At 45.0% G+C, this 26,803-nt stretch overlaps 1 protein-coding gene across 1 annotated transcript in view; it reads right to left on the reverse strand.

Moving 5' to 3' along the window:
• Positions 1-12,595: 12,595 nt before the first annotated feature.
• The window catches only part of LOC109918858 (rhotekin-like), a 46,647-nt gene continuing 32,439 nt past the window's right edge, over positions 12,596-26,803 (reverse strand). The window contains exons 4-6 of the mRNA XM_048599390.1: positions 16,576-16,629; positions 16,246-16,363; positions 12,596-13,126 (exon numbers count right to left, since the gene is read on the reverse strand). Coding sequence (XP_048455347.1) covers positions 12,859-13,126; positions 16,246-16,363; positions 16,576-16,629 — 440 coding nt within the window. The 3' untranslated portion in view covers positions 12,596-12,858. The remainder of the gene's footprint in view (positions 13,127-16,245; positions 16,364-16,575; positions 16,630-26,803) is intronic.

Raw genomic sequence — 26,803 nt, forward strand, 5'->3', positions numbered from 1 at the left:
TCAAGATGCCTTGCTATTTCTTCCTTGATAATAGACTCAAGCATCTTCCCCACTACAGAGGTTAAGCTAACTGGTCTATAATTCCCTATCTTTTGTCTACTTCCCTTTTTAAACAGTGGCGTCACATTTGCTGTTTTCCAATCTGCTGGGACTGCCCCAGAGTCCAGCGAATTTTGGAAAATTACCGCCAGTGCACCTGCTATTTCTCCCGCCATCTCTTTTAGTACCCTGGGATGCATTCCATCAGGGCCAGGAGACTTATCAATCCTTAGCTCCATTAGCGTGCCCAACACTACCTCTTCCGTAATAATGATTGTACATTACCTCTTCCGTAATAATGATTGAAACCTTGGAACATTGAGCATCCAGTCCTGTCCCTCTCTCAACCAAGTCTCTGTAATGGCTATAACATCATAATCCCATGTACTGATAGATCTAAACTCACCTGCCTTACCTATAATACCCCTTGCTTTGAAATAAACAAACTTCAGCCATTTTGTACCATTGCGTTCATTTACCTGTCTGTGCCTGTCCTGCCTTTCGGACTTACTGGTCCTAATATCTCCCTTCCCTTCAATCCCTCCACTTCCTGACCTGCTGCTCTGGTTCCCAGTCCCCCACCACTCCAGTTTAAACCCTCCCTTGTAGCACTAAGGAACCTCTCTGTGAAGTTATAAATGACATATACAAATGACTTGGATGAAAATGTGGATGGGTAGGGTAGTAAGTTTGCAGACGATACAAAGATTGGTGGAGTTGTGGATAGTGTAGAAGGTTTTCAAAGGATACAGCGGGATATAGATCAGTTGCAGAACCGTTCTGAGGAAGGGTCACTGGACCCGAAACGTTAACTCTGATATTTTCTTCACAGATGCTGCCAGACCTGCTGAGCTTTTCCAGCAACTTCTTGTTTTTGTTCCTGATTTACAGCATCCACAGTTCTTTCGGTTGTTATTTAGGGTCTAACCAGGGTTTTGTATAACATCTGTATCCTTATACTCCATCCCTTTAGATGTGAAGGCCAGTATTCCTTAAGCCTTCTTGCATATTTTCTGTACATGTTTGTGGCATTTTAAAGAACTCTGCACCTGAGCCCCCAAATCTCATTGGACAGCCACTGTATTTAACTTTGTGCATTTAAAAAAAAACACCTATCCTTTTTCAGTTCAAAATGGATAACCTCACACTTGCTTTTATTAAAATCTTCCTGGCACAGCTTTGTCCATTCACCTGATCTGTCAATATCCAGTTGCAATTTTATGCTGTCATCAACATATGTACAATACTGCCTCATTCGTCATCAGCAAATTTGGATTTTTGACTCTTTATGCCAATATTCAAGTTGTTAATGAATATTATTAATAATTGAGGCCCCAACACAGAACACTGTCGGAGACCACTAGTCCCGTCCTGCCAATCTGAATATTTACCCATTATTCCAAATTTCTGTTTCCTGCCACTCAATCAATTTTCTATTCATGCCACGAGTTATAATTTCCTGGATTATCTCTGTTCCTCTCTTGAACAAGGAACAACGTTGGCTATTCTCCAGTCTTCTGGGACCCCGCCTGTGACTAAAAGAGGGGATAAACATCTGTGTCAAAGCCCCAGGAATCTCCTACCTTGTCTCCATCAGTATCCTGGGATTGATCCCATCAGGCCCTGGTGATTCAAGTCCACACTGATGAGGAGCATCCCAGAGCAAACTATACGGTTAATGGAAAAGCCCTGGGGAAAATTGATGCACAGAGAGATCTGTGTGTTCAGGTTGCAGGATGGTGATGACTGGGAACTAAATACCTAAGGGTTTCAGGTAATTTGGAAGGTTAGGCAGGAAGGTAAGGGAGGTGGGGCCGCGCTCTTAAATAAGCCTGAGATCAGGGCGATAGCGAGAGATGATGTAGGATCTAAGCAGCAAAATGTTGAATCCATCTGGGTGGAGATTAGGAATAGTAAGGGGAAGAAGTGACTGTTTGGAGTAGTCTATAGGCCACCCAGTAATAATGCTACAGTGCACAGGTGATAAACCAAGAAATATCTGAGCATAGACTATAAGAGGAAGAATGTGAAGCTACAGCTCTCCAAAGCATTGGTCCGACTACATTTGGAGCATTGTGATGAGTTCCGGGCATCTTATTTAAGGAAAGGATATTAAAGCCCTGCATACAAAGGAGATTTACTAGACTGATACCAGACCAGTTCCTAGGATGACAGGGCTGAGGTCTGAAGAGAGACTAGGTCAGTTAGGACAGTATTCAATGGAGTTTAGAAAAATTGTGTGTGTGTGTGTGTTTCGGGGGGTGGGTGGGGAGTGAGAGTGAGGGTGGGAGAGGGGTTATCTCAGAAACCTATACAATGTAAACAGGACTAGGCAAGGGGTAAATACAGGACGGATGCTCCTGATGATCAGGGATTGCAGAACCACGGGTCACAGGAAACAAAGTCAGCCATTTAGAAGTGAAGCATGGAGAAATGTCTTCACCCAGACAGTGAGGAGCATGTGGAATTTTTTGCCACAAAAAATGGATGAGGCTAAAACTTTGACTGATTTTAAGATAGTCCTTAGAACTAGAGTGAACAAACAGTATGGGGAGAAAGTGGGAACAGGAACCTGATCATATCGAATAGCAGAGCAGATTCAAAGGGCCAAATAGCCTACTTAGAGTCATAGAGTAATACAGCATGGAAACAGGCCCTTCGGCCCAAACTGGTCCATGCTGACCATGGTGCCCACTCAGCTAATTCCAATCTCCCTCTCCCTCTCAACCATATCCCTCTAAACCCTTCCCATCCATGTACCCATCCAAATGTTTTTAAATTGTTATTGTACCTGCCTCAACCACTTTCTCTGGCAGCCCATTCCATATACTCACCACTCTCTGCCTGAAGAAGTTGCCCCTTAGGTCCTTCTTAAATCTATCCCCTCTCACCTTAAACCTATGCCCTCCAGTTTTCATTTCGCCATCCCTGGGAAAAGGACTATATGCATTCATCCTATCTATGCCCCTCATGATTTTATACACCCCAATAACATCACCCCTCATTCTCCTACATTCCAAAGAATAAAGTCCTATCCTGGCCAACGTCTCCCTATAACTCAGGCCCACTTAACCTGGCAACATCCTTGTAAATCTTCTTTGCACACTTTCCAGTTTAACTATGTCTTTCCTATAACAGGGTGACCAAAACTGTACACAATAACCCCAAGCGCAGCGTCACCAAAGACTTATACAGCGGTAACATAACGTCCCGATTCCTATACTCAATGCCTCGACCGATGAAGGCCAGCATGCTAAATGCCTTCTTCACCACCCTGTCCACCTGTGACACTGTTTTCAATGAACTATGTACTTGTACTCCGAGGTCCCTCTGTTCCACAGCACTCCTCAGGACCTTACCATTTACTGTATTCAGAATCCCAACATCTGCCAAACTAGTTTAAACCCTCCCAGGTAACACCAGCAAATCTCCTCGCGAGGATATTGGATCCCTCCAGTTCAAGTGCAAACCGTCCCTCTTGTACAGGTCACCTCTCCCCCGAAAGAGATCCCAATGATCCTTCTTTTGTTTCTATTTTCTGAGTTTCTCTGACTCTGACAGTTCTGAGGAAGGGTCACCAGACCTGAAACGTTAACTCTGTTTTCTCCTCCACAGATGCTGCCAGACCTGTTGAGCTTTTCCAGCAACTTTGTTTTTGTTCCTGATTTACAGCATCCGCAGTTCTTTTGGTTTTCATTCTAAAATATCTCTACAGAGGCCAGTATTCAGTCATCAAGTCACCCTTTATTCAAACATGAACAGTCCTTGACTATAGTACCACCTCATACAGAGTCAGATACCAGAGTGTCAATATCTCTGACACTCGACCTTTATATGTCAGCCAGGGCGTCCTGATTGGACCAGATTAACAGCCGCAATCAAGGAACTCAGATGCTATCATGTCCAGCTGGCTGTCCTCATTACAATCATTACATCTGTATTTCTGTTCTGTCTTTGCCTTTTGCCCTTTCAGAAGTCTGAAGGCTTCTGCCAGTATTGTTCACACCCACAAGTCAATCAGCTCCCCAGGAACCATTCAGATAGCTGTTATCAGACTGGTGGCCTTTCACATCCATATACGAACATAAATCCAGAAACCAATCAGCAACTTGTTGCTGGCCAAATCTCACTTTGTATGTATCCCTTGATGCCAACCCACCTACAAAAATGTCTTTTAGAAAAAGCAGCAGTAAACCCGCTTTTTAAACTGTGACAATTCCTTTCACAATTCTTGGTTTTTTAAAAAAAAGCCTTTTTCAATTTCAGTCCACAATCACCGAACAGCTTACAGAGAGAGAGAGACAGACACACACAGACACACACACACACACAAACACACACACATGCACAGACAGATACAGGGAGATGCATGCACACAGAAACAGGGATACACACACATAACACAGATAGAGACACACATAACACAACAGAGAGAAAGACAGACAGACACAACAGAGACTGAGACAGATAAATGGTACAAACACAAAGCAACAGATTGCAGGAGGTAAACATAATGATGGTTGGTGAGATGGAGTTGGTAAGAGAGGAGACCTGGGAAAAAGCAGAGTAAAAGGCTATACATACCATTTCCCAGCCTATTGAGGCTCTGTGTACAGACATTATTGTGGATTGCTGCGAGAGAGAGGCTGCTTTGAGCCAATAGATGATATTTAGGGCCCCTGCAATTGAACAAAAACAAATCAGGAACAAGATATGAGGAAATTACATTGAAATGGAGTGCCCCATTCCCCTACCCTGACCCATTTCCCTGTCAGACAACCAGGATGCGGAGGTGCCGGTGTCAGAAATTACACGACACCAGGTTATACTCCAACAGGTTTATTTGGACCTCCACCTGACGAAGGGGCTGTGCTCCAAAAGTTTGTGTGATTCCAAATAAACCTGTTGGACTAAACCTGGTGTTGTGTGACTTCTGACTAAGACAATCAGGCACAAAAAGTCCTAGAGCCACAAGAACCATAAATATGCACAGTCCCAAGAAGGCACAGAACAATGACATGGAGGACATTTAGCTCCTTGTTTCTGTGTGAGCTCTTGGAAAGTTATCCTTGACAAAGCCATACTGCTTATTCCTGATTAATCCCTGCAGTTTATAAAGTATAGTATATTATCTGAAATAAAGGTAGGGACTTTCAAATATAAAAGTGTTTGAAACAAAGGAGGGTCCCTAGCTTAATTAAATTCTCTTAAAGGGAGTAACTAGTTTATTCTAGAGTGGAATTCCAACAGGAGACCTCAGGCCCATGGTGTACTCCTCTTGGACAACGTGGGAAATAAGGGACACTGGACGGTTCCATGTACAGGAAGTGTGTCCAGACACAGCTACTGGCTAACTGCTTTTTCACAGCTGGAGTTGCAAGTGGACTAACTGTGGAACATCTGCAATGCTGAGAACGTCAGGAATATTATTCAAATGGATTTTGTCAAGGCATTTGACAAGGTCCCACATGGCAGACTGGTCAAAAAAGTAAAACCCGTGGGATACAGGGTAATGTGTTGAATTGGATCCAAAGTTGGTTTAGTAAGAGAAAACAAAGGGTAATGATCGATGGCTGCCCTTGCAAATGGATCGATGTTTGACGTGGTGTTCCACAGGGCTCGGTGTTGCGACCCCTGCTGTTTGTTTTATACATTAACGATATAGATTGTGGGGTGGGGGGCACAATTGGTAAATTTGCAGACGTCACCAAAACTGGCCACATATAGTGTAGAGCTTACTGTAAGCTCCAAAACGATATAGATGGGTTGGAGTGGGCAGGAATCTGACAAATGGAGTTCCAACTCTGATAAGTGTAGGGTGGCACAGTGGTCAGTACTGCTGCCTCAAGGCATCAGGGACTCAGGTTCGATTCCAGCCTCTCCCCGTGTATGCGTGGGTTTCCTCCGGGTGCTCCAGTTTCCTCCCACAGTCCCAAGATGTGCAGGTTAAGTGGATTGGCCGTGGGAAATGTGGGGTGATGAGGATCGGGTGAGGGGACTGAGTCTAGGTAGGATGCTTTTCCGACAGTCAGTGTTGATGCCAAGGGCCAAATAGCCTCTTTCAATTCTGTAGAAATTCTATGATTCTAGATAGTGTTTTTAGGGAGGTTGGACAAACCCATCTGGTTCACTAATGCCCTATAGGGAAGGAAACTGCCATCCTTACCTGGTCTAGCCAATATGTGACTCCAGACTAACAGCAAGGGGCAGCACGGTGGCTCAGTGGTTAGCACTGCTGCCTCACAGCCTAGGGACCCGGGTTCAATCCCACCCTCAGGCGACTGTCTGTGTGGAGTTTGCACATTCTCCCCGTGTCTGCGTGGGTTTCCTCCAGGTGCCCCGGTTTCCTCCCACAGTCCAAAGATGTGCAGGTTAGGTGGATTGGCCATGTTAAATTGCCCGTAGTGTTTAGGGATGTGTACATTAGGGGGATGAGTCTGGGTGGGATGGTCCAAGGGTCGGTGTGGATTTGTTGGGCTGAAAGGCCTGTTTCCACACTGTAGGGATTCTATGATGATATGCATATGGTTGACTCTTAACTGCCCTCTGGGTACTTAAGGATGGGCAATAAATGCTACCTGGCCATCGACACCCTCATCCCGTAAATGAATAAAGAAAAAAAAATACAAAAATAGGGAGGTACTGATGAAACTGTATAAGACACTGGTGAGGCCACAAGTGGCGTACTGTGCGCAGTTCTGTTCACCATATTACAGGAAGGACATAATTGCTCTGGAGAGCATTTACAGAGAAGATTTACAAGAATGTTGCTGGGGCTGGAGAACTGTAGCTGCGAGGAGAGATTAAAGAGGTTGGGGTGTTTTCCGTGGAAGGCTGAGGGGTGACATGATTGAGGTACACACCATTGTGAGGGGTAGAGATAGAGTAAACAGGAGGAGCCTGTTTCCCTTGACAGAGAGTTCAAACACCACGAGTTACCAATTCAAGCTAAATAGCAAAAGAATTAGAGGAGATGAGAAGAAAAATATTTTTATGCAGGGGGTGGTGGGTGTCTGGAATTCGCTGCTGGAGTTGGAGGTGCAGACAGAGATCGTACACTCTTTTAAAAAGTACCTGGATCTGCATTGTCAGTGCTGTAAGCTGCCGGACTATGGGCTGTGTGCGGGAAAATGGGATTAGAAAGGGAATCTGGGTGTCTTTGGGTCAGTATGGAAAAGATGGGCAAAATGGCCCCTTCTGTGCTGTACCATTTCTATGGTCTATGGTTTCATGGCCATTATTAGAACCCTAATTCCAAATTTCTTATTAAATACAAATTCCACCATCTGCGGGATTTAAACTCTGGTCTCCAGAACATTAGCAGAGTTTCTGGATTGAAATTCTAGTGATAATACCAGGACACTGTTGACTCACTTTGAGACAGATTTACCTGAAAGTATTTGCTCCCAGTCTGCTCTGGCCAAATTATACCTGGTTTTAGTAAAATCAGCATTCCCACTGTTGAGAACTTTCATGGAATCAAAGAATCCCTACAGTGTAGGCAGAGGCCAATCGTAGAGTCATACAGCACAGAAACAGACACTTTGGTCCAACTACTCCATGCTGATCAAGTTTCGCAAACTAAACTAGTCCCACTTGCCTGTGTTTGGCCCATATCCCTCTAAACCTTTCCTATAAGATAGGGGTGGAGGTTAGATAGCCCTTAGGATTAGGGTAAAAGTTCGGCACAACATCGTGGGCCGAAGGGCCTGTACTGTGCTGTCCTATTCTATGTTCTATTCATGTACCTGTCCAAATGTGTTTTAAATGTTGTAACTGTACCTGCATCTACCACTTCCTTTGGCAGTTCGTTCCACATAAGAATCACCCTCGGCGTGAAAAAATTGCTCTTCAGGTCCCTTTCAAATCTTTCTCATCTCACCTTAAAAATATGCTCCCTCATTTTGAACTCCCCAACCCTAGAGAAAAGATCTTTGCTATTCACCTCATCTATGCCCTTAATGATTTTATAAAGCTCTCAATCTCCAGGGAAAAAAGCCGCCACCTAACAAGCCTCTCCTTTTAACTCAAACTCTCCAGTCCCAGCAACATTCCGCAAAATTCTTTCTGAACCCTCTCTATTTTAATAATAACCTTCCTAAAGCAGGGTGACCAAACTGTACACAGTATTCCAAAACTGGCCTCACCGACATCCTGTAAAACTGAAATATGACAGTGGTCTGAGCAATGAAGGCAAGCGTGCCAAATGCCTTCTTAACCACCCTGTCTACCTGTGAGGTAACTTTCAAAGAGCCATGAACAGCATCTGACCCAGATTCAGCCCCTAGATATCCCCGTAACCCTGTATTTCCCATGGCTAATCTACCTAGCCTCCACATCCCTGAACCCTATGGGCAATTTAGTATGGCCAATCCACCTAGCCTGCACATCTTTGGACTGTGGGAGGAAACTGGAGCACCCGGAGGAAACCCACGCATACACGGGGAGAATGTGAAAACTCCACACAGTCGCCCCAAGGGTGGAATCGAACCCGGGTCCCTGGCGCTGTGAGGCAGCAGTGCGAACGATCAGTTTGCCCCCGGATAACTACTGTGAGTGTGGAATCACACGTAGTTAATATTAACAACACTGACAGTGGTTTTAATTCTACACAAAACATAGAATCTTTATAAATGACTTGGTTGAGGAAGTGGAAGGGTGGGTTCGTAAGTTTGCTGATGATATGAAGGTTGGTGGAGTTGTGGATAGTGTGCAAGGCTGTTGTAGGTTGCAATGGGACATTGACAGGATGCAGAGCTGGGCAAAGAAGTGGCAGATGGAATTCAACCCTGAAAAGTGTGAAGTGGTTCATTTTGGAAGGTCCAATTTGAATGCAGAATACAGGGTTAACGGTAGGATTCTCGGCAGTGTGGAGGAACAGAGGGATCTTGGGTTCCACGTACATATATCCCTCAAAGTTTCTACCCAAGTTGATAGGGTTGTAAAGAAGGTGTATGGTGTGTTGGCTTTCATTGGCAGGGGAATTGAGTTTAAGAGCCGTGAGGTTATGCTGCAGTTCTATAAAACTCTGGTTAGACCACACTTGGAATATTGTGTTCAGTTCTGGTTACCTCATTATAGGAAAGATGTGGAAGCTTTAGAGAGGGTGCAGAGGAGATTTACCAGGATGCTGCCTGGACTGGAGGGCAGGTCTTATGAGGAAAGGTTGGGGGAGCTAGGGCTTTTCTCATTGGAGTGAAGAAGGATGAGGGGTGACTTGATAGAGGTTTACAAGATGATGAGAGGCATAGACAGAGTGGATAGCCAGAGACTTTTTCCCAGGGCGGAAATGACTATTACGAGGGAGCATAATTTTACAGTGATTGGAGGAAGGTATAGGGGAGATGTCAGAGGTAGGGTCTTTACACAGAGAGTGGTGGGCATGTGGAATGCGCTGCCAGCAGTGGTAGTGGAGTCAGATACTTTAGAGATTTTTAAGCGACTCTTGGATAGGCCCATGGAGGATAGTAAAATGTCGGGTATGCAGGGTAGTTTGATCTTAGTAGGATAATAGGTCAGCACAACATCATGGGCCGAAGGACCTGGACTGTGCTGCACTGTTCTATGTTCTATGTTCATTTTGGGAAGTTGAAACCTCCTATTATTTATACATTTCTCTGAAGTTTGCTGTTGACAGAAATTTTCCAGGCCCTTCTGAACACAGTGTTAGTTGACAAAAACAAAGTTGCTGGAAAAGCTCAGCAGGTCTGGCAGCATCTGTGAAGGAGAAAACAGAGTTAACATAGAACATAGAACAGTACAACACAGTACAGGCCCTTCGGCCCACGATGTTGTGCCGAACTTTTACCCTAATCCAAAGGTCTATCTAACCTCCACCCCTACGTTATACTAACATCCATATGCCTATCTAATAGCTGCTTAAATGCCCCTAATGAGGCCGACTCCACTACCCTCTCTGGCAATGCATTCCACACCCCTACCACTCTCTGAGTAAAGAACCTACCTCTGACGTCTCCCCTGTATCGACCTCCACTCACTTTAAAACTATGCCCCCTCGTAATAGCTACCTCCACCCGAGGAAAAAGTCTCTGGCTGTCCACTCTATCTATACCTCTGATCATTTTGTACACCTCGATCAAGACACCTCTCATCCTTCGTCGTTCTAAGGAGAAAAGCCCTAGCTCTCTCAACCATTCCTCGTAAGAACTTCCCTCCATTCCGGGCAACATCCTGGTCAATCTCCTCTGCACCTTTTCCAACACCTCCACGTCTTTCCTGTAATGACGCAACCAGAACTGGACACAATACTCCAGATGTGGCCGAACCGGCTTTTGTATAGCTGGAGCATAACTTCACGGCTCCTGATCTCGGTCCCTCTATTAATGAAAGCTAACACACCATATGCCTTCTTAACAACTCTATCCACATGAGTGGCAGCTTTCAGGGAACTGTGCACATGAACCCCAAGATCCCTCTGCTCCTCCACACTGCCAAGAATCTTTCTGTTAACCCTGTATTCTGCTTTCAAGTTTGTCCCTCCAAAATGAATCACCTCACGCCTTTCAGGGTTAAACTCCATTTGCCACTTCTCAGCCCAGCTCTGCAATCTATCAATGTCCCTTTGTAACCTAGAACAGCCCTCCACACTGTCCATAACGTGACCCACCTTCGTATCGTCCGCGAACTTGCTAATCCACCCTTCCACTCCTACATCCAAATCATTTACAAAAATCACAAATAGAAGAGGACTCAGAACAGATCCTTGTGGTACACACTCATAACTGAGCACCATGTTGAATATTTTCCGTCCACTACCACCCTTTGTCTCTAAGGGTTAGCCAATTCTGAATCCAATCTGCCACATTACCCCCTATCCCATGCCTCCTTGCCTTCTGCATGAGCCTACCATGGGGAATCTTATCAAATTCCCTCCTTTATCCTTGAGTGGACCTGCCCAATTACTCTCTTGCTCCTGATATAGGTATAATGCTTTTGGATTGATGGGGAGGTGATGGCCTAGTGGTATTATCATTGGTATGTTATTCAGAGACCCAGCTCATATTCTGGGGACCTGGGTTTGAATCCTGCCATGGCAGATGGTGGAATTTGAATTCAATAAAATATCTGGAATTAAGAGTCTAATGATGACCATGAATCCATTGTCAATTGTTGGAAAACCCATCTGGTTCATTAATGTCCTTTCGGGAAGGAAACTGCCATCCCTACCTGGTCTGGCCTACATGTGACTCCAGACCCACAGCAATGTGGTTGACTCTGAACTGCCCTCTAGGCAATTAGGGATGGACAATAAATGCTGCCTAGCCAGTGATGCCCTCATCCAGTGAATGAATTTTTAAAAATCTGACTTGCCAAGGACATTTATGATTCTTTTTAGCGCTCCTAATTCCTTGTTTAAGTTTTTTTCTGCCCCCTTTATATTCCTTAAGGACCTTGTCTGATTTCAGTTTCCTAAACCTTACACATGCTTCCTTTTCCTTTTTGACTAAACTTTTAATAGCTCTTGTCATCCAGGCTTCCTGAATCTTGCCATCATAGATAGAGAATTGCTAACTAGTATAAGACAGAGAGTTAGGGTGAAGGGCACATTTCAGGCTGGATCAGTACTGGAATCACAATCCTGTACAATATAGATTCATGACAGATCAGAAAAGTGAATGTAATGTTGCCAAATTTGAGGATATCAAAAATAGATGGGAAGGCAAGTGGTGAGGATAACATGAAGATTGTAAGAGAGATAGACAGTTTAAGTGAGTAGGTGATGGACTATAATGTAGGAAAATGTGAGGTTCTGCACTTTGACAGGAAGAATAGAGGAGCTGAACATTATTTAACTGGAAAAGTGGAGAAAATGCAGAAAGCTGCAGCACAGAGGAATCTAGGAGTCCTCATTGATGAATCTCAAAAAGCTGGTATCCAAGTTCAGAGGAAAATAGAGAAGGCAAATGGAATGTTGGTCTTTATTTCAACGAGAATGAAGTATAAACATCGGGAGTTTCTACTAGTCATACCACAGCTGGAATATTGTGAACAATTCTGGTCTCCTTATCTATGGTAAGATATACTCGTTATATACTGAAACAGTCCAGAGAATGTTCACTAGGCTGATAGCTTGTATGCAGGGATTGTCTTATGAGGAGAGGTTGAGTAGATTGGGCCTGTACTTCTTGGAATGTGGAAGAATGAGAGCTAACATTATTGAAATATAAGATTCCGAAAGGACTTGACAGGGGAGATGTGCAGAAGTTGTTTCCCCTAGTGGGACAGTCTGGGATCAGAGGGCATCATCACAGAATAAGGGGTCACCACTTTAAGACAGCTCAGGGATTTCTTCTCTCAGAGGTCAGTGAATCTGTGAAATTGTTGAACACAGAGAGCTGTTGAGGCTGAGTTTGTAAATGCTGAGACAGACAGATTTTTGGATAAACACATGGATGATAATGGAATAGTTTAGGTTAGATGGGCTTCAGATTGGTTTCACAGGTTGGCGCAACATCGAGGGCCGAAGGGCCTGTACTGCGCTGTAATGTTCTATGTTCTATGTTTTAATCAATAAGGGAATCAAAAGTTATGGGGAAATGGCAGGAAAGTGTAGTTGAGGATTATCAGATCAGCCATGATTTCATTGAATGACAGAGCAAATTCAATGGGCTGAATGGCCTACTTCTGTTCGTTCATCTTCTGGACTCAAGGCAGGGGTCTGGGACATATTTTATTCTTTCAAGGAATTGAAAATCACTGGCAAAGGCAACATTTTGTTACTCATCGCCAAATGCACTTGAAAACAAGCTGAGATGTGGTTGGGGAGAGCTGGTGTCGCATTAGATGGACTGTGCTGCTTCATTTTGTGGTGTAACACTTTACAATTCTCTGGAGAACGTACTCCACAGCTGTAGCTGGCAATATGACGGGGCTGCTCCCACCATTGGCCATTATACTTTCTCCAGTGCTGTCAAGGCTGGCTCGAATCTTCTTCCCTGTTGAGCGTCCAAGGGAAGTGCTGAGCTTGCTGGCAAGCTTTTTTGGTGCACTGGCCATCGAGAAATCCTCTTCTACACAACAGCTGTAAATCTCCAACTTCATCTCAAAGTCAGGCCCAACGTTGGAGCTACAATAGAAAGTAATCGGGTTAGAAAATGGCAAAATTCTCCTTTTGCAGAAGGAGAGAGTCACAGACAAAAAATCAGATAGAAAGAGAATCATACAAAGACATGGACATGGAGATAAGGTAAGAAACCAATAGAGAGAGGGAGGCAGAGAAAGAGGGAGAGAAAGAGGAAGAGAGATTTGAGGGAGAGAGCCAGTTAAGTCAACAACAAATTCCATTCACGTAGTACCTATAACAGTGAAATATCTGTTTACTTCACAGCTACATTGCACAGCACAGTTGTTCGGCCCAACCAGCCTATGTTTAGAACATAGAACACAGAACAGTACAGGCCCTTCAGCCCACGATGTTGTGCTGACCTATTATCCTACTAAGATCAAACTACCCTGCATACCCGACATTTTACGATCCTCGACGTGCCTATCCAAGAGTTGCTTAAAAGTCTCTAAAGTATCTGACTCCACTACCACTGCCGGCAGCACCTTCCACATGCCCACCACTCTCTGTGTAAAGAACCTACCTCTGACATCTCCCCTATACCTTCCTCCAATCACCTTAAAATTATGCTCCCTCGTAATAGTCATTTCCGCCCTTGGAAAGTGGCCTCACCAATGTCCTGTACAGCTGCAACATGATGTCACCAACTTCTATATTCAAAGTTAGGACCAGTGAAGGCAAGCGTGAGAAACGCTTTCTTTATTACCCTATCTGGCTGTGACTTCAATTTCAAGGAACTATGAACCCGCATCCCAACGTTTCTGTGTTCAGCGACCCAGGGCCCTACCAGTAATTGTATAAGTCTGGCCCTGATTTGCCTTTCCAAAATGCAGCACCTCACATTTTATCTAAATTAGAACACAGAACATAGAACAGTACAGCACAGTACAGGCCCTTCGGCCCACGATGTTGTGCCAAACTTTTACCCGAAACCTAAGGTCTATCTAACCTCCACCCCTACCTTATACTATCATCCATATGCCTATCTAATAGCCGCTTAAATGCCCCTAATGAGGCCGACTCCACTCCCCTCTCCGGCAATGCATTCCATGCCCCTACCACTCTCTGAGTAAAGAACCTACCTCTGAAGTCTCCCCTATATCTACCTCCATTCACTTTAAAACTATGCCCCCTCGTAATAGCTACCTCAAATTAAAATCCATCTGCCACTCCTCGGCCCATCAGCCCATCGGATCAAGATCCTGTTGTACTCTGAAGTAACCTTCTTCACTGTCCACCACAATTTTGGTGCCATCTGCAAACGTACTAACCATACCCCCTATGTTTACACCCAAATCATTTATATAAATAGCGAAAAGCACCAATCATTGTGGTGGTACTCCATCAATGCTTCAGCTTTGCAGATGTTGAGTTTAGTCTAGTTTTTTTATTCATTCATGGGATGATGGCATCGCTGGCTAGGCAGCATTTATTGTCCATCCTTAATTGCCCAGAGGGCAGTTAAGAATCCCACATTGCTGTGGATCTGGAGTCACGTGTAGGTCAGACCGGACAAGGGTAGATTTCCTTCCCTGAAGGACGTCGATGAACCAGATGGGTTTTTCCTGACAATCGACAATAGATTCATGGTCACCATTAGATTCTTAATTCCAGATATTTGTTGAATTCAAATTCCACCATTTGCCATGGCAGGATTCAAACCCGGGTCCCCAGAACATTATCTGGGTCTCTGGATTAACAGTCCAGTGATAATACCACTAAACCATCACCTCCCCCATGGTTTCATGGCCACCATTAGACTCTTTGTTCCAGGTTATTGTTTGAATTCAAATGCAATGGAATGGGATTTGAACCCAGGTCCACAGAACATTACTGGGTCTCTGAAGTCTTGTGATAATACCACTAGGTTGTCGCCCACCCTGGTCAGGCTCCCTTTGCTTTTAACAACCTGCTGTTGGTTAAATTTAATACTGAATCAACCAACTGCGTTTTTCAAAATAGGCTTTAGTTGTTCCAATTAGTCCCTCCAAGTATCACAGCAAATCATCACAATATACTTCACAACTTCGAACACTGCCCACTCCTTGGCTCATTAGATTCTGGAAAATGGCTAGCGCACTTTTTTTATCATCAAAATGGCATCACACAGCATTGGCAAAGGCCATCTTTAAAAATTTATTGGGCCAGCATTTATTGCTTATCCCTGTTAGCCTTGAAAAGATGGGGTTGAGCTGCAGTCATAGAGGTCTACAGCACAGAAAAAGGCCCTTCACCCATTCAATCTGAGGGGGTCAAAGACAAGCACCTAACAATTCCACTCCCTCCACCACTGACACTCAGTAGCAGCAGTGTGTACTATCTACAAGATGCACTGCAGAAATTCACCAAAGATCCTCAGACAGCACCTTCCAAACCCACGACCACTTCCATCTCGAAGGACAAAGGCAGCAGATACATGGGAACACCAGCACCTCCAAATTCCCCTCCAAGTCACTCACCATCCTGACTTGGAAATATATCTCCGTTCCCTCACTATCACTGCGTCAAAATCCTGGAATTCCCTCCCTAATGGCATTGTGGGTCAACCCACAGCAGGAGGACTGCAGCGGTTCAAGAAGGCAGCTCACCACCACCTACTCAAGGGGGAAAGAAGAAAGAACAACGCAGCACAGGAACGGGCCCTTCGACCCTCCAAGCCTGCACCAACACATCTTTCCCTCCCATACTAAAACTGTCTTCACTTAAAGGATCTGTATCCCTCTGTTTCCTTCCTATTCGTGTATTCATCCAGGTACTTCTTGAATGCTGCAATTGTGTCTGCTTCCACTACCTCCTCCGGCAGCACGTTCCAGGCACTCACCACCCTTTGTGTGAAAAACCTGCCTCGCACATCTCTTTTAAACAGCGTCCCCACTGCACCTTGAACCTGTGTCCCCCAGTAACTGACCCCTCCAGCCTGGGAAAAAACCTCATACTTTCCACTCTGTCCATTTCATTCACAATTTTATAAACTTTTGTTAGTGACTAGAGATGGGCAATAAATGCTGACCAGCCAACAACATCCACATCCCATGAATGAATCTTTTAAAAATACCATAACATTCAAAAACATTGCGAATTCTTTTGATTGTTTGTTATGAGAATTTCAGTTTTCTACTTACAACACAAAGGAACTTTCAAAAGAAATATCTGTCATGGTGCGATCAACCATCACCATCTCCGTATCATAGATTTCGCAGCCTATCTTTATTAATGCAAATACAGCATATCGATGGAAATCTGTGGAGGACACGATGAGAGTCAGTTTTGGGAATAACATTCACGAACACAGAACGACTCACATCCCCTGCACCATGTTCTGGCAAACCCCACTCTATTGTTCTGTGTATCCACAGCAGCCCCATCTTCCAAACTCCATCACAGTACTCCCAGTCCACAAAATGAGATATCTCAATTAAAGTCTATTCATAAATAAACAAGGTAATTCTCACCTCCTTTGTTTTTGAAGTAGTCGGTGTCTTTCCACATCAGGGGAATACGAAGATCTATGAATAATCACATCAAATTACAGTCAGTCAGGAAAGATCAAATCCCAAGTGATGGTGCGTAGTTGCAGGGTTTTGGAGCAGGATGAAAATTCAGTGCAGAGGGGAATAGGTGCTTTTTGATTTCATAGTCTAAAAACTAAAATACCAAGATGAATTAAAAAAGAACAAATTAAGAAGCAAGTAGATAAAATAGAGATGCTGGACCAGGTGATGTGTTGACCCTTCATCAGCTCTGATGCCAAGCTGAGGCAGAAACTGGGCTTTTGGGAGAACCACTCCCTCTCCATTCCGGGTAAAAACCTGGTCATCAGGTGTGAGGTACTCTCAGTGTTGCTGTACGTGGCGTAGGTCTGGCCCATTCCCTGAATCTGTGTCATTGCAATCACCCAAGCCATCTTCCACTTCATCTGGAGGGACTGAGATTACATTTACTAGCTCATTTACAAATCTGCAAATGACACCACTGTTGCAGTTAGATCTCAAACGATGACAAGATAGAGTACAGGAAAGAGATTGCGTGCTTAGCGACATGGTGTAAAGACAGCAATCTCTCCATCAACGTCAGCAAAATGAAGGAGCTGGTCATTAACTTCAGGAAGCAGAGTGATGGGTCCGCCCCTATCTTTATCAATGGTGCTGAGGTGGAGCTGATTGAGAGTGTCAAGTTCCTGGGTGTGATGATCACCAACAATCTGTCCTGGTCCACCCATGTCAACACAATGGTCAAGAAAGTACAACAACGCCTCTACTTCCTCAACAGGCTAAGGAAATTCAGCATCTCCACAAGGAGTCTCACTAATTTTCATAGATGCACTACAGATAGCATCCTATTTGGATGCATCATGACTTGGTATGGCAACTGCTCTTCCCAAGACCACAGGGAACTATACAGAACACAGTTCAGTCCATCACACAAACAAGCCTTACATCCACTGACTCCATCCATACTTCCCACTGCCTCAGGAAAGCAATCAACATAATCAAAGACCCCTCCCACCCGGGTTGTACTCTCTTCCACCCTCCTCTATTGGACAGAAGATACAAAAGTTCGAATACATGTATGGCCAGATTCAAGAACAGCTTCTTGTCCACTGTTATCAGACTTTGAATGGATCTCTCAAATGTTAATGTTGATCTCTCTTTCTGCACCTTCTTTGTGGCTGTAACACTTTATCCTGCATGCTGACCTGCTACCCTGATGCAGTTTGTATGGTACGATCTGCCTGTATAACATGCAAAACAACATTTTTCACTGTATCTCGGTACAGGTGACAACAATAAATCAATTGATCAATTCTTAGATGGACCATGTCCACAGGGACACCAAGTACAAAGCTCTCAAAGAACACTCGCCCTCACCCTGTTGGCCACCTTTGTGTGCGACTGCATCAAGCTGTGCGTACACCTTCGGTACACAAACACCAAGTGTCACTACGTACTTGGTAACAATTGCGGTAACAATGTTGGGGCTGTACTACAGGCCTCCCAACAGCAAGTGTGAGATAGAGGTACAAATATGGAGACTGATTATGGAAAGATGTAGGAGCAACAGGGTGGTGGTGATGGGAGATTTTAATTTTCCCAACATTGACTGGGATCCACTTAGCGTTAGGGGTTTAGATGGAGCAGAATTTGTAAGGAGCATCCAGGAGGGTTTTCTAGAGCAGTATGTAAACAGACCAACTCAGGAAGGGGCCATACTGGACCTGGTGATGGGGAATGAGCCCGGCCAGGTGGCTGAAGTTTCAGTAGGGGATTACTTTGGGAATAGTGATCACAATTCCGTAAGTTTTACAATATTAATGGACAAAGACGAGAGTGGTCCTAAAGGAAGAGTGCTGAATTGGGGGAAGGCCAACTATAGCAAAATTTGGCAGGGGCTGGGGAATGTGGATTGGGAGCAGCTGTTTGAGGGTAAATCCACATTGGATATGTGGGAGGCTTTTAAAGAGAGGTTGATAAGAGTGTAGGACAGACATGTCCCTGTGAAAATGAGGGATAGAAAGGGCAAGATTAGGGAACCATGGATGACAGGTGAAATTGTAAGACTAGCAAAGAGGAAAAAGAAAGCATACATAAGGTCGAGGCGACTGAAAACAGACGAAGCTTTGGAACAATATCGGGAAAGTAGGACCAATCTGAAACGAGGAATTAAGAGGGCTAAAAGGGGTCATGAAATATCTTTAGCAAACAGGGTTAAGGAAAATCCCAAAGCCTATTATTCGTACATAAGGAGCAAGAGGGTAACTAGAGAAAGGGTTGGCCCACTCAAGGACAAAGGAGGGAAGTTATGCGAGGAGTCAGAAAAAATGAGTGAGATTCTTAATGAGTGCTTTGCATCGGTATTCACTGAGGACAGGGACATGACGGATGTCGAGGTTAGGGATAGATGTTTGATTACTCCAGGTCAAGTCAGCATAAGGAGGGGGGAAGTGTTGGGTCTTCCAAAAGGCATTAGGGTGGACAATTCCCCAGGTCCAGATGGGTTCTATCCCAGGTTTCTGAGGGAAGCGAGAGAGGAAATAGCTGGGGCCTTAACAGATATCTTTGCAGCATCCTTGAGCACGGGTGAGGTCCCGGAGGACTGGAGAATTGCTAATGTTGTCCCCTTGTTTAAGAAGGGTAGCAAGGATAATCCAGGAAATTATAGACCGGTGAGCCTAACGTCAATGGTGGGGAAGCTGCTGGAGAAGATACTGAGGGATACAATCTATTTACATTTGGAAGAAAATGGGCTTATTAGTGATAGACAGCACGGTTTTGTGCAGGGAAGGTCATGTCTTACCAACTTGATAGAATTCTTTGAGGAAGTGACAAAGTTGATAGATGAGGGAAAGGCTGTAGATGTCATAAACATGGACTTCAGTAAGGCATTTGATAAGGTTCCCCTGGTAGGCTGATGGAGAAAGTGAAGTCGCACGGGGTCCAGGGTGTACTAGCTGGATGGATAGAGAACTGGCTGGGCAACAGGAGACAGAGAGTTGTAGTGGAAGGGAGTTTCTCAAAATGAGAACTGTGACCAGTGGTGTTCCACAGGGATCCGTGTTGGGACCACTGTTGTTTGTGATATACATAAATGATCTGGAGGAAGGTATAGATGGTCTGATCAGCAAGTTTGCAGATGACACTAAGATTGGTGGAGTAGCAAATAGTGAAGGGGACTGTCGGAGAATGCAGCAGAATATAGATAGATTGGAGAGTTGGGCGGAGAAATTGCAGATGGAATTCAATCCGGGCAAATGCGAGGTGATGCATTTTGGAACTATACATTTCATTTTGAATTTGCATTTTGGAATATTGGAGCGAACTATACGGTAAATGGAAAAGCCCTGGGGAAAATTGATGCACAGAGAGATCTGAGTGTTCAGGTCCATTGTACCCTGAAGGTGGCAACGCAGGTGGATAGAGTGGTCAAGAAGGCATACGGCATGCTTTCATTCATCGGACGTGGTATTGAGTACAAGAGTTGGCAGGTCATGTTACAGTTGTACAGGACTTTGGTTCTACCACATTTGGAATACTGCGTACAGTTCTGGTCACCACATTACCAAAAGGATGTGGATGGTTTGGAGTGGGTGCAGAGGAGGTTCACCAGGATGTTGCCTGGTGTGGAGGGCGCTAGCTATGAAGAGAGGTTGAGTAGATTAGGATTATTTACATTAGAAAGACGGAGGTTGAGGGGGGACCTGATTGAGGTCTACAAAATCATGAGAGGTATAGACAGGGTGGATAGCAAGAAGCTTTTTCCCAGAGTGGGGGACTCAGTTACTCGGGGTCATGATTTCAAGGCGAGAGGGGAAAAGTTTAAGGGAGATATGTGTGGAAAGCTCTTTACGCAGAGGGTGGTGGGTGCCTGGAACGTGTTGCCAGTGGAGGTGGTAGAGGCGGGCGCGATACCGTTATTTAAGATGTATCTAGACAGATACATGAATGGGCAGGGAGCAGAGGGATACAGATCCTTGGAAAATAGGCGACAGGTTTAGATAGAGGATCTGGATCAGCGCAGGCTTGGAGGGCCGAAGGGCCTGTTCCTGTGCTGTAATTTTCTTTGTTCTTCTTTGTTCCACCTGTCCCTGGTGTTGTGAAGGATGGGACTGACCTCGCTGCTTTGGAACACTCCAACTAATTGGACCTTTCTGTATCACCAGTCCCTAGTGGAGAAAGTTGCTAAGAGAAACACCTTTGACCACAAGTCCATCAGGAGGTGGTCAGCACATAGCATCTTTGAGACCCTGCAGGAAAAGAAGAGGGTGGATCCTGTAGCGTGGTTCCCTGAACAGACTGTCAAAGTCATTTGGCAGAATGCCTCATCACCAGAACTTTCCAACAAGCACCAAGCTTGGCTGGTGATGAAAAGGGCACTACTTTATGTACACTCACTCATTCTGTGCTGCTGCACGTTGCCCTTGAAACAGCTGTTGGGGGAGTTGAGACTGTCACACATCTCCTTCTGGAATGTGCCTTTGCAGTGGAGGTCTGGAGGAAGATGTAGTGGTTTGTGTTGAGGTTTGTCCCGAGCAGCTCCGTGACGCGAGACTCTGTGCTCGATGGTCTGTTCCCCAGGTCACACACTGAGACCAACATCGACTGCACCTGGAGGAACATCAACTTGGTGAAATACGTTCTTTGGTCTGCCTGAAACTTGTTGGCAAGGAGTTGACCCTGACTGAGTGTTGCAGACTGGCACATTCCAAGGTCCAGGAGTATGTGCTGAGGGACGCACTAAAGCTTGGGGCAGCTACTGCCAATGTGCAATGGGGAAAGACCGCCGTCTGAGGTCTTTCCACTGAAGTTAAATGGGGGTCCATTCAGGTATCCGAGCCCACCCTGGTGCCTCAAATTTATGTAAATAGTCTTGTACAAGTAAGAAATGCCTTTGGTTTGTTTGCTGACTTCATACTCTACTGTAGAGAACAAGGTCAGAAGTCACATGATACCAGATTATAGGCCAACAGGTTTATTTGAAATCACAAGCTTTCGGAGCGCGGCTCCTTCGTCAGGTGAAGTCCAGAAAGACAGGAGGGACAGAAACAGTGGTGGGCTAGCACTGTCAATAAGAGATGAAATGAGGACAGTTCTGAGAGAGATTATCTCAGGTCTGATTATGTCGAGTCCATTTGGTGGAGGTTAAAAAGACCAAGGGAAAGAAGACAATGGATAAAACAGTGTACAGATTTATTTATTCATTCACAAGATGTTGGCATCTCTGGCTGGACCAGCATTTATTGCCTATCCCTAATTGCCCAGAGGGCAGTTCAGAGTCAATCACATTGCTGTGGGTCTGGAGTTACATGTAGGTCAGACCAGGTAAGGATGGCAGTTTCCTTCCCTAAAGGACATTAATGAACCAGATGGGTTTTTCCAACAATCGACAATGGATTCATGGTCATCATTAGATTCTTAATTCGAGATATTTATTGAATTCAAATTACACCATCTGCCATGGCAGGATTCAAACCCAGGTCCCCAGAACATTATTTGGGTCTCTGGATTAACAATACCAGTAGGTCATCGCCTCCCCCAAACAATAGGCACTCTGTAGGAAAGGCTATAAATCAACAAATAACAGAAGCATGTGAAAAGAAGAACAATAGTATTTCTTAGGTGTGGAGCTAGAAGAACACAGCAGGTCCACACCTCCAGCTCCACACCTTGTTATCTCAGACTCCAGCATCAGCAGTTCCTACTATCTCCAATAGTATTTCTTCATGTTGATTGAGGTAATCAACTTGGAAAGGGTAGCTACAACAACAATTTATTGAGTTCACATTGGATCTGGTGTTGGTTAATGAAATAGATATAACAAATGACCTGAGAATAAAAGATCCCTGAGAAAGCAGTGATCATAACATGATCACATTTAATATTCAAGTATGGGAAACTTGGTCAGAAACAACACTGTTTAACTTAAATAAGGGGAATTTGAATTAAATGAGGATACAATTGGCTGGAGTGAGGTTCCTGTGCATGTCTATGTTTGGCTTGAGCTACTATGGTTACGTTGTCCCAGTTAAACTGATGGCCTTCATTGCCCGAGTGTACTGATATTAAGGAAAGTTCATTGTACCGTTTTGCTGCTAGCTGATGTTCATGTATTCTGATGTATTCCTTCCTGTCTGTCTGATATAATGTTTGTGGCAGTCATTGCATGGTATTTTGTAAACTACGTTGGTTCCATGTTGTGGGAATGGGGTCTTTAATCCTTCTGAGTGTTTGTCGTAGAGTGGCTGGGGGCTTTTAAGCACATAGACATGCACGGGAATTCCTAGAGGCATGGTTCCCCACCCATCATGCAATCAACACGGGTGGCACGGTGGCTCAGTGATCAGCACTGCTGCCTCACTGCGCCAGGGGCCTGGGTTCGTTTCTACCCTCGGGTGACTGTCTGTGTGGAATTTGCACATTCTCCCTGTGTCAGCGTGGGTTTCCTCCAGATGCTCCGGTTTCCTCTCACAGTCCAAAGATGTGCAGGCTGGGTAGATTTTTTTTTCGTTTATTCATTCACAGGATGAGGGCGTCGCTGTCCAGGGCAGCATTTATTGCCCGTCCCTAATTGCCCAGAGGGCAGTTATGAGTCAACCACATTGCTGTGGGTCTGGAGTCACATGTAGGCCAGACCAGGTAAGGATGGCAGTCTCCTTCCCTAAAGGACATTAGTGAACCAGATGGGTTTTTTCCGACAATGGACAATGGACAATGGACAATGGATTCATGGTCATCATTACACTCTTAATTGCAGACATTTATTGAATTCAAATTCCACCATCTGCTGTAGTGGGATTCAAACCCATGTCCCCAGAATGTTATCTGGGTCTCTGGATTAACAGCCCAGCGATAATACCACTAGGCTATCGCCTCCCCTATACTGGGCATGCTAAATTGCCCATAGTGTTCAGGGATGTGTAGATTAGGTGGGTTTGGGAAATGGACTGGGATGGGATTCTCTGAGGGTCGGTGTGGACTTGTTGGGCCGAAGGGCCTGTTTCCACACTGTAGGGAATCTATGAAACAAACACATAGAATTGGACCCCATAAACAAACCCACACAGATCAAAACCGGAAATGACAGTATACACCATAACGGACCAGACAGTATAAATTCCAAGTGGAGTAGAATAACATCATTTCATTGCAGGCTCCACTGATGAGGTTACCTAGCATGGTGACAAAACGTCATAATGAGAACAAGCCAGCTCGACAAGCAAGTCAACAGCCTCATCCACAACCTGAGCTGCAAATCTTTGCCAAAACTTTGAGTTGGTAAAGTGACTGGGCTGATCGATTAGCAGGAATGAGAGTAAGCCAGAAGTGGCAGACATTAAAGGAGGTAATCCATGACTCTCAGCAAAAGTACACCCCAGTGAGGAGAAATGATTCTAAGGGAGGGATAAACCAAATGTGGTTAACCAAGTAAGTTCAGGAGAGGATTAAGTAGAAAGAGAAAGCATCTAAGGAGGCCAAGTTCTGTGACGGTCCCGAAGACTGGGATACAGTCAAATCTAGCCAATGAGGTCTTAAAGGATAATAAGGAGAGAGAAAATAAACTATGGTGACAAACTCAGGAGGAATGTAAAAGCTTCCTTTGCAGCTTCCCGAGAAAATGAATCTGGGGAGATAGATATAGGGAACTGAAAGAAAGCTAACTTTGATGGTATGAGGCATTCATTGATAGGATAAGCTGGCCAAGGGTACTAAGGGGCTGATGGTGGGTCGCAGACATTTAAAGAACTCATGGATGAATTTTAACGCAAGTGTGACACAACAACGCCTCCTCTTCCTCAGGTGGCTGAGGAAATTTCACATGTCCATAAGGCAACTGCTCTGCCCAGGACTGTAAGAAACTACAGAAAGTTGTGTGCACACAAACATCGTGGAAGCTAAACTCCCATCCACAGACTCCATTTACATGGCTCGCTGCCCATCGTACTCTAAAAATACAGAAGCCTGAACACATGCACTAGCAGGTACAGAAACAGGTTCTTCCTGGTCATTATCAGACTGATGAATGGACGCTAGCCTCAAATAATATAACCTGCAATGTAACCAAAAAGCCTCTAAGTCTTTTTGCTCTGTACATCCTTTGCTTGCTGAGATCTGCCTGTACCACTCGTAAACAAAGCTTTTCACTGTATTTTGGCACACGTGACCATAAAATCAAAACCAAAAATCCAAAATCAAATCAATTGTACATCCCTGTCTGGCGTGAGGGTACAATAGGTTAGGTGGCTCAACCAGAGCTAACAAGGGAAATCAGAAACAGTGTTAAAGCCAAAGAGGAGGCGTATAAATTGGCCAGAAAAAGCAGCAAACCTGAGGACTGGGAGAAATTTAAAATTCAACAGAGGAGGACAAAGGGATTCATAATGGACAACAAAGAGATGGCAGAGAAGCTGAACAAATACTTTGGATCTGTCTTCACGAACGAGGACACAAATAATCTTCAGGAAATGCTACGGGACAGAGGGTGAAGCATGAAGGAGGAACTGAAGGAAATCCTTATTATTCAGGAAATGGTATTGGAGAAATTGATGGGACTAAATCCCGATAAGTCCCTGGGGCCTAATGCTCTGCATCCCAGAGTACTTAAGGAAGTGGTCCTGGAAATACCAGATGCGTTGGTGATCATTTTCCAGCATTCTGTAGACTCTGGAAGAGTTCCAATTGACTGGAGGGTAGCTAATGAGGGAGTGAGAAAACAGGGAATTATAGACCAGTTCGCCTGACATCCATAATCATGAAGTGCTTCGAGAGGCTGGTCATGGCCCACATAAACTCCAGTCTCCCAACCTGCCTCGATCCCCTACAATTTGCCTACCAACATAACAGGTCCACAGAGGATGCCATATCCCTAGCCCTGCACTCATCCCTGGAACATCTGGACAACAAAGACACCCACATCAGACTCCTGCTCATCGACCACAGCTCCGCCTTCAACACCATAATCCCCTTCAGACTGATCTCAAAATTCTGAGACCTTGGTCTTGGCTCCACCCTCTGCAAGTGGATCCTCAGCTTCCTGACCCATAGACCGCAATCAGTAACTGTACCTCCTCCACAATAACACTCAACACTGGAACCCCCCAAGGATGCGTTATCTGCCCCCTACAGTACGCCCTGTACACCTATGGCTGTGTTACCAAATTCTGAATGAATACCATCTACAAGTTTGCTGAGGACACCACTGAAGTGGGACGGATATCTAACAATGACAAGTCAAAATACAGGAAGGAGATAGAGGGCTTGGTGATGAGGTGCAATAAAAACAGCCTTTCTCTCAATGTTAGAAAAACTAAAGAACTGATCATTGACTTCAGAAAGAAAGGAGGAGAACACACCCCCATCTACATCAACGGAACTGAGGTTGAGAGGGTTGACAGTGTCAATTTCCTCCGAGTGATGATAACCGACGACCTGTCCTAGTCTTCCCAAGTAGATGCAACGCTCAACAAGGCACAACAACACCTCTACTTCCTCAGGCAACTTCGGAAATTTGGTATGTCCATAAAATCCCTCAGCAACTTTTATAGATATATCATTGAACGCGTACAGTACAGGTGCATAATGGCCTCATACAGCAACTGCTCTGCCCAGGACCATAAGAAATTACAGAAGGTGGTGAGCACAGTCCAGACCATCATGAAAGACAACCTGCCATCCATGGACTCCATTTACACTTCTTGTTGCTGTGGAAAGGCTGCCAACTTCATCAAAGACCCTTCCGTTCCTGGCAATTTTTGGCAAGATGGCAGCAGGGTAAGTCGCTCCGCTGGGAATTCCATTCTGCTCGCCAGTTCTTCCTTTTTCTCCCTTCTTCTCTCTCCCCCTGTAATAATTCTATCCCCTCCACCCTTTTTCACTACCTACCTGAGGAGTCGGGAAGGAGCTGGGTTGCAACCAGGAACATGTCAGGAGCTGAGTCGCGACCAGGAACCACATGTCAGGAGCTGAATGCGCAGGTTGTGTCCTGCAGCGACGGCGCATTGAGCGTGGGCCAGAGCGATGTCAGCGGTGAATCAAGAGTGGACTGGCGAGAGCGGGCCGGTGAGGCAGCTGAGAGCAGGACGCTGGCAGAGGCATGGCGAGGGCTGGTAAGCCTGGAGCGGGACTCTAGCAGAGGCATGGCAAGGGCTGGAAAGCCTGGAGCGGGACTCTAGCAGAGGCATGGCGAGGG

The sequence above is a fragment of the Rhincodon typus genome, chromosome 1 (assembly GCF_021869965.1).
Source record: "Rhincodon typus isolate 14 chromosome 1, sRhiTyp1.1, whole genome shotgun sequence".
Lineage (NCBI taxonomy): Eukaryota > Metazoa > Chordata > Chondrichthyes > Orectolobiformes > Rhincodontidae > Rhincodon > Rhincodon typus.